Source organism: Paramormyrops kingsleyae, chromosome 4 (genome assembly GCF_048594095.1).
Source record: "Paramormyrops kingsleyae isolate MSU_618 chromosome 4, PKINGS_0.4, whole genome shotgun sequence".
Lineage (NCBI taxonomy): Eukaryota > Metazoa > Chordata > Actinopteri > Osteoglossiformes > Mormyridae > Paramormyrops > Paramormyrops kingsleyae.
This window is the reverse complement of record NC_132800.1, coordinates 26,687,614-26,700,012: the sequence shown is the minus strand read 5'-3', so window position 1 is coordinate 26,700,012 and position 12,399 is coordinate 26,687,614. Positions and strand designations below refer to the sequence as shown.

Here is a 12,399-nt window from a genome sequence, read left to right as displayed (position 1 = left end):
ATGCTGGTTTTTGTTGCCACAGCCAGATACAACTTTTTTGCTTTTCTTATACTCTTGGCTATAAGCTAATGGAATCCATCAGAACCACTCCAGTGTTAATGACCAACCAGTCGATCAGGCCCGACCTGTACCAACGAGCAACTGCTGAGGCTTCAACTCACAACCTCAACTGTTTAGCCCAGTGTTTCCAAATCCGGTCCTCAGGGATCCACAGCTGGTCCATGTTTTTGCTCCCTCCGAGCTCCCTGTCAGACAGTCCACATTTTTGCTCCTGGGAAGATGACAACAAAGTTACTTTGACTTCTGACTTTACTCTGTTTGAATTTGACATGGCCTCATGCCCAGACACATGACAAGGCCTCTGGTTTTTAAAGAACTGTTCATCACATTCGCTTCGACCTTCAGCCAGAAGGAGCTGATTTTCGGACCATGAGCATCAGAGTCCCAAAGGCAGAAATCAGAACAGGGAAATACTCGACACTGCATACTCGAACAGGGTAATACTCTACGGACACTCTGCACGCTCGAACAGGAAAATACTCCACGGACACTCTGCACGCTCGAACAGGAAAATACTCTACGGACACTCTGCACGCTCGAAAAGGAAAATACTCCACGGACACTCTGCACGCTCGAACAGGAAAATACTCTACGTTCACTCTGCACGCTCGAACAGGAAAATACTCTACGGACACCGCATGCTCGAACAGGAAAATACTCTAGGGACACTCTGCACGCTCGAACAGGGAAATACTCTACAGACACTGCATGTTCGAACAGGAAAATACTCTACGGACACTGCATGCTCGAACAGGGAAATACTCCACGGACACTCTGCATGCTCGAACAGGAAAATATTCCACGGACACTGCACGCTCGAACAGGAAAATACTCCAAGGACACTCTGCACGCTCGAACAGGAAAATACTCCATGGACACTCTGCACGCTCGAACAGGAAAATACTTTAGGGACACTCTGCAGGCTCGAGCCAGGAAAATACTCTACGGACACTCTGCACGCTCGAGCCAGCTTGACTTAGCACTTTGGTATTTTTCAATCTAGAGTTTCCAGGAGACGACAGGAAAAAAGAAGAAGAATATTGTGCAATATAAAAAGCAGTTGTCTTTTTAAGCATATTTATTAAGAATCTCACTTACGTGCTCAGAAACAAACACTCAAGTCATGTCCCAATCTGCATGTTACGTAAACGTTAGCGTGAGTCAAGCTAATAGCCAAACTGATGAGATGTCAGACGTTTAAAAAGCATAGAGAGCAGCCCACTGGTCCATTGGCCAAACCTGGCTTCCTCACCATCAAATCTCTCATCGTTTATTTTCCCAGAAACATGAGCTGCTCTATTTGTGATGTGAAAGAAACTTATTGATCTAATGATAAAATATAAGTGTATATACAGCGAGACATAAGCCAAAACCCACTAGCCATTAAAAGCTTTCTGAGGGGGTTTGTGAAACCATCAAATTTCATCATATCAGAAAACAAAGGTCAGGGAGCAGAGCATTCCCTGCCTGGCCAGCCACACACACACACACACACACACACACACGCACTCTCTCACAGACACACACTCACATACACACACACAATTAGCAATATACAGTAGCAGGCTGGGGGGGTATGTTCCTAAACCCAGATATAGGCTACTTGTCACATGTGCTCAGTCTTCTTTAGTGACACCCACCGTTCCCACGTGCCTGAAGGAGCTTAGCTTGACTTCAGCACGATGAACCCACAACTTTTTGAGTGGACAGTTAACAAATCAACAATCTCCCCTCACTAAAGCTAGCAACCAGTTTAAAGGTATATTAGTCTATACTTTTATTTGCTGTTTCTTTCTATATAATTACATAATTGTAAATCCATCTATCCATTATCTAAACCTGCTCGTCCTATCCCGGTTTGGGAGGTATTTTCTGCAAAAAATAAAATGAAAATACCTCCCATATATCCCGGAATTTTCGGGCGCAAGGCAGGGAATAACCGGGACCGGGCGCCAATCCATCACCGGAAAGAACATTGAAATAACAATCGTGTTATTTCAATGTTCCATGACTAAAATAAAAGTGAGTCGCAAACGTTTGGTGCCAAAGTATTAATCTGATAAAAATGAGTAGATAAGGACTAGGAATAACGGAAAACGTGGTGAAAAGTGTAAAAAAAAAGCGGGGTGGGGGGGGGGGTGTGTGTGTGGGGGGGGGGGGGGGGGGGCAGGGTCCTATAAGGAGGGGGCAGGAGGCGGACACCCCCCCCCCCATACACACCCGCCTTGGGGAGCAGCATTCGTCATCTGTGAACAGGATACCAACGTTTGACTTTCCCCAAGTTTGTCAGTGCTTGTAACTGCGGAGAGTGATCTCTCTCTTTTAAAATGGAATAATAATACTTATAAGCTTGTTAGTTTTTGCCTTTTTAAATTCGTGACGTCGTCTGCTTATTTTCCTTTTTTAATACATACACACTGCACAAATGGGTCGTGGGGTCCAGCGTTGTACCTTCTATCTCATGCTCACCTTTTCACTAATCCAGGCAACGCCACTCAGTTATGATCTGTTTCAGGGCCCCGCATATTCCGGACAGGGACACCGGCACAAAAACAGGTAAGTGACCTGCTTTTTATATCACAACTTTAATTTCAGCACGATTCCAGGTAATCGGCGTAATATATCAATGGGATGTAAATGTTTTTAAATACTTTGCATCCTTATTTAATATCTATATTGTATGAGTAGATCCAGTCTAGATGTTTGTTTAAAGGCGTTGTAAAACACACAGTTGGCATTGATGCATCTCTATTATCACCTTCCACTATAAGATCGTGTAGAATGCTGGGATTTTGCCTGTTAAATCTGCACAAAGGACTGTACTTGCGTACGGAAACAGCAAACCAGTCCATGACATTTAATTGACGAAAGATCAAACCACAGGTTTTATTTCAAACATTGCAAATTTTCTAATAAAATTGTTTTAAAAGTTCTGCTTTGTTTTTGGGCGCGGGGTCTGCCAATTTACTCATACAATTCATCAACATGCTTAATTTCACGTCTTTGTTTTTTTTTCTTTGTTGAAATTTGGCGGTTGCGTCTTTTGTAATGCGTTTCAGAAACTGGTGCGCGCATGTCGTGCACAAGAACGTGACCTGCGCGGTCCTGGCGACCGCTGAGAGCTTCGGGGAGCCGGAGCGCGCCGCGTGCCCGCCGGAGGAGCCCGACTGCCTGCGGCGAGTGATGTCAGTATCTCTTAAAAATAAACGGCGGTATAAGAAACCATAAACGACATATAAAAATACGGTTCTTCTACACATGGTGTTAAATGTTATTAAAATTTTGAGAAGGACCGTCCTTTGCCTTTATTGCCGTTCCAAGTGATCTTTCTCACAGATGCTGCAGCCAGTCGCAAGCCCAAGAGGAAATGACGTCATTCATTATTTCAAGTTCATAACGTACCGTATTGTCAGAGTCACAGGAGCATGTGTCTGCAGGTATCGAACCCAGTTCCACCCGGTGTATAAGATAGGCTACAAGGTGGTGACAGAACTGGAGTGGAGGTGCTGTCCGGCATTCCAGGGCCCCGACTGCAAGACCCTGAAGACGGGTGTCTACAGGCAGGCCGCACCACACCCAGACTCCCAGCCCAGCCCGGGGGAAGTCCACTTTGCACCCAGTAAAGCTCACCTCGCTTCCATCTTCCTCATTGCTCTAGATGACGACTTCATCAAAGCACAGAAGTGACCAAACTCATTGCTTAATTTGTAAGAAGCTCATAGTTGGTTGAAAGCAAGGATGTTTGATTATGGGTGGGGATTAGTAATTTACATTTAATAATTTAAATAAGGAAGCCAGTTTAAATATTGGGGGTATATGTGCCCACCCTTTTCTACTCCACTGGCTGAAAGTGAGGAAAACTTGGTTTTGGAGCTAAGGTATAGCTACAGATATCAGCAAGTTTATATATATATATGTGTGTGTGTGTGTGTGTGTGTGTGTGTGTGTAAATTTTATATATATAAAATACAGAGAATCAAAGAATCAAATGTTGTCATTGTTCAATAGCTGGACAGCATGATGGCATCCAAACATAAGCAGGACATGAGCTGATCTTCTGCTGTATCTGCTTGACATTTATCTGCTGTGTGTTGTCCCCTTCCAGGGCCGGAGTTGGTAGAGTCTGGGCTTAGCAGTCCATGGCAGGGGGCAGAGCAGGTTAACCAGCTGGAACAGGAGGTGCAGCGGCTCTCACAGACAGTGCAGGACCTGCAGACCACCCTGACCGGCCTGAACGAGAACCTGCGGCCGGACGCCCGGGGAGATGCCGGCCGCATGCTGGTGACGCTGCTCAATGACCGGCAGCCAGCGGAGAGCTCTCGGGACAAGGTGCCGGACAGTGTGCCCACTCTGCCCAGGGCTTCCCAGGCGCTGCGGGGGGCCTCGTCCCCTGAGGGACCCCCTCGCCTCTTGAGGGAAGCGTCCCAGGTTCCCCAGCCCAGCATCCCCACCCAGGACGATCACGATCCACTGCAGACCTACATCGACCACAAGTTTGAAGAGCTGAAGCAGGAGCTTCTGGAGGAAATGGACCTCAAGATGGCTGGTCTGAAGAGCTCCTACGACCACAAGATCCATTCTCTGGAAAAGCAGTGTGCCGCACAGGAGAGCAATCACGTCTCATTGACTAAGCTGGTGACTGACAACGAGGCAGACCTGCGCACTGAAATCCAGGATCTCCGGCTCAGCCTGGGGACCACTGGCGGCCCAACCAGAAACTATGGAGAGACCAAACCCAGCCGAAAGTTGGACGGTCTCGCCGAGCTCCGCAGGGACGTGGAACGGATTGCTGAAGCAGGCCGTGCTTTGAACGCCAGGGTGGACAACGAGCTCAAGCATTTGTCCTCTATGAGGCTGGAGGACATTTTTGGGCCACGGTTTGAAGAATTGGAAGCTCGCTTCAATGTCACAGAAAGGAACACAGAGGTGCACTGCTTCTACATCGATGAGAAGCTGACGAGACTGATTACCGATGAGGTGAAGGCATTGAGACAGTCACTGGACGAGCGGCTCGGTGCCATAGAGCTGGGAGAGGCTTTACAGACTGAGGTCAGCTCCAACAAGCGCATCATCCAGGGCTTGGAGGAGAAGCTTAATGCTCTGGGGATGGTCTGCTCCAGGAACTGTGGGGCTGGGCCGGAAGGCCTTGATGCCTTCCAGGAGCAGCTCAGGCTCTGCAGGAGCGACGTGGATGAGCTGGCTTCTGAAATGAACTTCAGCACAGACAAGCTGAGAGAGCTGAACGCTCTGGTCCAAAGTCAGTTGACGATCGCCGAGGAAGAGAGGCAAAACTTTGCAGGCATGCTGGCTGGGATGAGTGATCTCCGCACTGATGTGAATTCCCTCCGCGGGGCGGTAGCTGTCCTTGGGCAATCCCTGTCCGAGCAAGCCCTCGAGCTCCAGAACATCAGTGCCACCTGCTCCCCGACAGATACACCTCAACCTGTGGAAGGAATGCTGGGAAGTCAGATGGAGGAGCTGCGAACGAGGGTGGAGCACCTGAGTGGTCGGGTGAGCTCGGAGCTGCTGCAGTGCCGGGAAGCCGCCGAAGGCATGGCAAAGGACATATCGACGGCGGACGGCCGCATCGGTGACGTGGAGAGGGCTTGCGGCAAACTAGAGGCTATCCCCGACGAGCTGCGGCAACTTCACAAGGGCCTGGAGGACACCGTGAGCCGCTTACAGGGTGGTGTTCATCAGATCAACATGACTGTGGGAACACAGGTGAAGGATTTAGCGAGCATGAGGAACCTACTCAAGAACATCCTGAACCAGCCATCAGGAACAAACCAAACTGCTCCAGAGCAGACTGCGAGCAGCCCTCCGAAACCAGGTGAGTCCCTTCAGTGTCTCCTGGAGTCTGCAGAGGTGTCCCAGGAGAACTGCATATCTTTGTGTAATAACTGCGAGGCTTTTTAGTTTAATTGTAGGGGAAGGAGTGGTATTGTGGGTAAGCAGTTGGACTAGTAAAATAAGAATTCACCCATTTTATAAATAAGATGCAATTCATGCCATAGTGCCAAAAACTTGTTTTTCTCTGTTTTTAAATTCTGTTCCACACTGCAGGGAATCATAGTTGCCATTTAAAAGTACTGGGAGTCCTATATCAAACTCCCGGGGACTGGATTTATATTCACATGGAAACAGAAAGGGCTCATATAGCGACAGAATGTGAATAGCAGGAAGACGGGGTCACATGGTGGGGGTGGGGACGTTCAGATGTGAAAACAGCTGGGGTTTAACCAGGGGAGGGTCCTACGCAAGAGTGCCGTGCTTCTCAAATGCCTGGCTTCAGTATGTCATTCGCAGTGCGCTCTAACCTACGGTCCCACCAGAAACCAAACACTGGTGCAGTATGTCATTCGCAGTGCGCTCTAACCTACGGTCCCACCAGAAACCCAACACCAGTGTTTCAGCATGTTGTTTTGTTTTTGTTTGTTTTCATGAAGGTTTAGGAAATGGGAGTTTGTCTGCCACTGGATTTGATTCTGATGTTTAGGACATTTAGTTCTCTCCTTGAGGGAGAGGAAAGTCTTATGGCAGTTGTTTGTCGTCCCTTTCACACAGAATGCCTTTCATGCAGTGGAGTTACTAAGCACAGTGACTTGACGGACCACACCCACTCAGTACTGACCAAACCCAATGTTGTGAGCAGCACACTGTAGACTTTCAGACTAGTTTGTATTTCAGTTTATTCATTTTAACTCGCTAGTTCATCTCTCGGGACATATAGCTATTTACACGACTTCTGTTCTCCTGCCAGCTCTTCGGGGGTTGGGGGGGGTCTGTTTCCCGTACTGCCTTGTCGAATCGATGTTTTGGCCTGTTCCTAATTAGTACACTGAATCATGGGGAGGGTTTGTATTCGGGCACTGGCGTGGAAGACAGCGCAGATGTTCACACTGTGTGCATGGTGATGTCACTTCCTACAGGGGGCGCCAGCACACACCCAAGTGCTCTTACATTATTTCTGTTGTCATAGCTAGCCTCTGTCTGCTCCCTGGTGCTTTGTAAAGACCTACAAAACCTTCAGAAGAGGTGGTGGGGTATGGAGACCCACTGACAATCCCAACCCCGGCACAGGGGGGGTATACCAGCTAGTAGATGGCAAGGGGCCATGCAGATGTTCACACGCCAATATGGTCCAGATGTTCAGCCATTTGACCCCGAGCTCCCGGTGGACCCCCAGCCCCCCAGCCCAGCAGACACCTTATCAGTGCGTCACCCTGGTGCAGCTTCCTGCTGATAGCATCTGCCTTCCCACTGAGCTGTGGAGGCCATTTCCTCTGCTGGTCTTCAGCCTGATTTCGTGGACTGTTGCTTGCCAGGACACCAGGGGAGGTTCAAAACCCAGACTGGTGTCCAGGTGACCATTAAGCAAGGATTGCTTCACTTAAATAGCCATGCAAGATAACAGTTCATCTGTTAAATGGAAAAATCAGTGTGGAATTTATATATACTAAACTGACTGCTAACGAATAACTTATTAATTACAGTTTTAGATGCTAGAGGGCTGTTAACTCGAGGTAACACTCAGGCTTGTAAATTGACCATTACAACTATTTTGTACAAACAGTTAGTTCTGACCGAGAAATCTGATTGGACAAGAGACGTTCTTTGAGTGCTGTTATCACCACACTTGGACATTTCACATCAGATGTATCACTCCGCTATACAGGTGTATCTAAAAACTTAGTTACATTTAAATGATGCCCAGTAGCTGGGAGTGAGTGAACTGTGTTTCACTGGAATGTATTTGTTGCTTAGTAACAGTCAACAGTTGGATGGTGGGAACTATTTTTTTCCCCCGAGGCCTGTAAATGTTCAAATAATCAAGCAAAGTATTATTAGTCTTATTGGCTTAAAAATGCTACTTGATGAACTGCTGTATAATAGCAATAACATACTCGTGCAGTTGTACTGAAATATATCACGGCTGTGATATATTGGAGTGAAACCACACTCCTTCTCATATGTTCTTGCTAAATTATAAGTATGTCCAGGGTGTGGCGCTCACTTTAATAAGCCTTTATACCATAACTCTGGCAGGGGATGTTTGGACCTGCGCTGTCACGGTTTCCGGGGAAACGCCGTGCGGCTGGATGAGGTCAGCAGCTGGGTTGACCGATCGCCGCGTGTAGCACAGCCCCCCCCCCCCCGTTTCATACGCGCAAGGCCATCCTAGGGAGAGCAGCGGCGGCCCCCATCTGTTCCTCATCGGGGCCCCCGCCCTCGTCATTTCACGGTGCTCCGGCGAGAAGGCCCCGCCAGGAAGCATGCGAAGGTTTGCGCTAAACGATGGCTAGCATGCGCTAATTATCGCAAAGCAATGGGCGTGTGAATGACAGAACCATGCTTCACGGGGCAAATGAGTGAGGGGAGGGGGCTGGGGTGGGGGCCTTTGGCTCACATCAGTCTTTCAGCTGGCTAATAAACTCTGAGGAAGAGGTACAGGTCCGTGTAAGCTCGACTGATTTTACCTCTAATCTCCAGGGGAACATTGTACTGATACTGAACCTGTACATATATATAGTCACCCCTCCAGCTGGTCGGCAATGTTGAGGGATCATGGAGAGCTGGATTTCGCAGCGTCCTAACCCTACTCAGTTCTCCTCCTGTGATCATGAGCTCAGATAGAGGCCCATAATCAGTGTATGAAGTGTGTATTAGTGGATCATTTTGTGACTGGCTGGTCGCTTCACCTCCCCTATAAAAATCCCTCAGTGATTATCATGCCTCCAAGCCGTAGGGGGAAGATCCCTCTACTTTCCTAGGCAGTCTGACATGGTTCAGTTCCTATGAGAATTATCGGTAATTTCTTTAACCAGTGTGCCACCTGCTGGCCTAAAAGTGTCAGTGCAGTGAATTTTTTTACAGCGTTAGAAAAGGATAATGGGACTGGTGCTGTGTTCAAACCTCTGACACTCTTCTTCTTTCTGCTTTTCGGCGTGCAAGGGCCAGAACAGACACCTCGCATTTCCCCCGGGGCCAAACCCGCACCCCTCCCCACCTCCCCCCTGGAGCCTCACAGTCGCCTCATTCCCCACATACACATCCCGCTGATTCCCCCCCCCCATCAGCTACCCGTGAACCCCCTGCGGCCGGACCGCGCCCCTCAGCGTCCACCCCCCCCTCGACAGCCCATGCGGGAGGCCGGAGAAGCCGGACCTCCCGGGACGCCCCCCCGAGTTCAGCCCAGGCTGCACGCAGAACCTATGCAGGGCTTTGCTGGAGCTCCAGGTGAGGGACTGTGACTTTTTACTGAACATGCAATAGGCCCGTTCTCCTCTGTCTACTGATAGCATCTGACATTTCATGAAAAGGTGTTTTATAAAGGCATCTGTTTAACTAGTATTTATCTTTGTATTAGTTAGCATTTGTATTCATGATTTGTGTGGATTACTTTATATCGTTAACGCGAACAACTTAACATCGTTAAACATAGCTAGCTAGCTGACATCACTGATTAATAGTGAATATAAAGTGATATTACTTTGTGTCTTGTTGACACCGACAAATTTGCCTCGCTAGTAACAGTCTTGGTAAATCCTTTCAAAATTATGACTATTTGTGGTGCTAGGGGGTGTCCTGTTGTTTTACTGTATTCTGCAAAGCAGTTTCTGGGAAAATGCATTTTTTCACAATCCTAAAATAATGGATTTTTTTTTTTCCATTGGACAGCGATGACATATTGGAAACTCCCAAAGGACCCAAACTTATTACTTATAATTTGTGCCACTGACAGGTTACCCCCCCCTCAAATCCGTGTCGTTCCGGTCCAGATTTCTCCCAGGTATGTTCCCCTTCTACCTGGGTCTTTCCCTCCGTCTGTCTGCTGCCCTTCTGCTCACCAAATCACACTCGCTCTCTCTCTTCCAGTCACCTCGTCTCCGCGGAGGCTAGAAGTTCAGAGGCCCATCATCACCCGGGGTAAAACCACGCCTCCTAACCCTAACCCTAAACCTAACCCCCCACGAGCTTTCACCCTGCCCCAATGCTGTCATTCCTGCTCTTACCATTTCCCATGATTCCCCACTGAGCTGGTCTGTTCACTGATGCCACGTCTCCCGCAGCGGTGGAACACTCCGGCTCAGCCATGCCCTTCTCCTTCTCCGCCGGCCTCGGCCTGCAGACACGTCCTGCCCGCCTGGGTGTGGTCCTTTTCGACAAGGTGCTGGTGAATGACGGGGAGCACTATAACCCAGCCACAGGTAGGGGCATTTTCACTGGAAGGCCTGATGGTCTCCAAACATGTCGGGGTGTGACGGTAGGTGTCCCGGGGGGCGGAGCCTAACATATCATCAGCCAATAGATTGCACTGGAAGCATTGGCTCATCCAATGAAAACACTCTAAATTAAAGGCCAGCAGCTGTGATCATGTTATTTGTTTAGTAGACACTTTTGTCCAAAAAGGAAAGCAGAGGAAAGCTTTGGGTCAGTAAAGTGTCAGCTAGCATCCCAGGAACATTTGAAATGAAGGGCCTTGCTTACACTCTGCTGGCTGTAGGATCTGAACCTACGACCTGAGCTACACATCGGCCCAGAGTCCAGTCAGGATGTCAACCAGAAAATGCATCAGCATTAGTGCCCCCTAGAGGTCCAGCAGAGCGTGTCACAGAGGATATAAAGCAGGCATATCCGTTTTGCTGCAGGGACATTCACGGTCCCAGAAGATGGGCGGTACCTGGTCAGTGCGGTGCTGATGGCACACCGGGGCGAGCACGTGGAGGCCGTGCTGACGGTGTCTGATGGCATCGTGCAGCGGCTGGCCTCCTCGGAGCCCGCAGGCCGGAAGGACCCCAGGCATCGGTGCGGCTGCGGGGGCTCCGCCTCCCTCACCCTGGCGCTCACACTGCGGGCTGGCGAACCCCTGCGGCTGGTCCTCACCTCCGGCAGGCTGGCCGCCCCGGACTCCAACGAAGTTCTCTCCACCTTCAGCGCCATCTATCTGTATCCTACGCCAATAAGCCGGTAGCCTCCCGAACTTTCCTTCCTGCTCTGACAACTGATCTAGGATTTGTTTAATTTCCCATTTGTTCTATGGTTCACCATAATGTGCTAAATGCTCAGACTGATCCAGGGTCAGTTCCTTGTGTGTTGTGAGTTGTGTTGAAATTTCCTACCGCTTTTCCGGGTCGGGTCGCGGGGCAGCAGTCTCGCCAGGGAAACCCAGACTTCCCTCTCCCCGGCCACGTCATCCAGCTCCTCCGGAGGAATCCCGAGGCGTTCCCAGGCCAGCAGAGAGACATAGTCCCTCCAGCATGTCCTGGGTCTTCCCCGGGGCCTCCTCCCAGTGGGACATGCCCGGAACACCTCACCAGGGAGGCGCCCAGGAGGCATCCTGACCAGATGCCCGAGCCACCTCATCTGACTCCTCTCAATGCAGAGGAGCAGCGGCTCTACTCTGAGTCCCTCCCGAATGACCGAGCTCCTCACCCTATCTCTAAGGGAGAGCCCAGCCACCCCGCGGAGGGAAACTTCCATAAAAACTAAATGAAAAAAATATTTCAACTTGAATTTTTTGAGATGAAGTTCTCAACCCCAAAACATGAGATTAAATGAACCAGGAACAGGAAGGCCTAGCTTAACACTGAATCAAGCATTTTAAGATTGTTTTTAATGTTTTCTTGATATATGTAAACAATACATTTTCCCAAGATATTTAAAAAACAGATTGTTTAGAGTTTTAGGTTTACATACGCTACTTTTTTGAGGTCTGTATTTTTCACAATGTCTGGTGTATCCTTTATCACAAAGCCACAGTACTTTTCCACAGAGAAGCGTAGTAATTTCCACAGATTACAATAGGAAGTGTAGCAGCCCACACACAGTTCTGCATGAGCATGGCCATTGCTGCAGCAGCCAATGGGAGCCCAGAGTTGTGATCAGCTGGGCATTATCAGAGGGGGGCGGAGTCAGCATATAACATATAACCAGTCCCACAGGATACCTGGAAGCAGCCTGTACTCAGTTGTGTGTGGCTGAATTTAATATGTAAATGTGTGTATTAAGTGGACTTCAGCACAAGAAGAGAAAATCCCATTTTTATATATCCCTGTTGTACGTAGTACTAACAGAAAATAAAATTCCCTTTGGGTAACAACTACTGTGGAGATGGTACATTTAGACAGATGTAAAGCCTAAAATGGGTTGGTGTACTTCCACTGGCTGTGTGAGCTGATGTCAGACTCCACTAGATGGCGATAGAGAGTACAGCCCTGTGGTCAGACTGGCATAGAGTGGCGACTCCAGCACTAAAACATATCCTGCATCTGTAGTCATATTGGGCTTAATGACTCTTAGCATGGAGCATCAGGTTTAAGAAGACTACTTATAACC

The 12,399-nt window shown here is 48.8% G+C and overlaps 1 protein-coding gene across 2 annotated transcripts; it reads left to right on the top strand.

The window, feature by feature from the left end:
- Positions 1-2,263: 2,263 nt before the first annotated feature.
- LOC111852560 (EMILIN-2-like) lies at positions 2,264-12,163 on the top strand. Of its 2 annotated transcripts, XM_023828629.2 has the most exons (9): positions 2,264-2,616; positions 3,120-3,245; positions 3,498-3,679; positions 4,166-5,893; positions 9,016-9,300; positions 9,806-9,853; positions 9,940-9,990; positions 10,134-10,271; positions 10,713-12,163. In XM_023828629.2, the coding sequence occupies exons 1-9, from the start codon at positions 2,486-2,488 to the stop codon at positions 11,033-11,035; spliced, it is 3,012 nt and encodes a 1,003-aa protein (XP_023684397.2). In that variant the 5' UTR covers positions 2,264-2,485; the 3' UTR covers positions 11,036-12,163. The 2 variants fall into 2 exon arrangements, with proteins under 2 accessions (XP_023684397.2, XP_023684398.2); XM_023828630.2 differs by lacking the exons at positions 2,264-2,616; positions 3,120-3,245 and having other exon boundaries at positions 3,632-3,767.
- Positions 12,164-12,399: the final 236 nt, after the last annotated feature.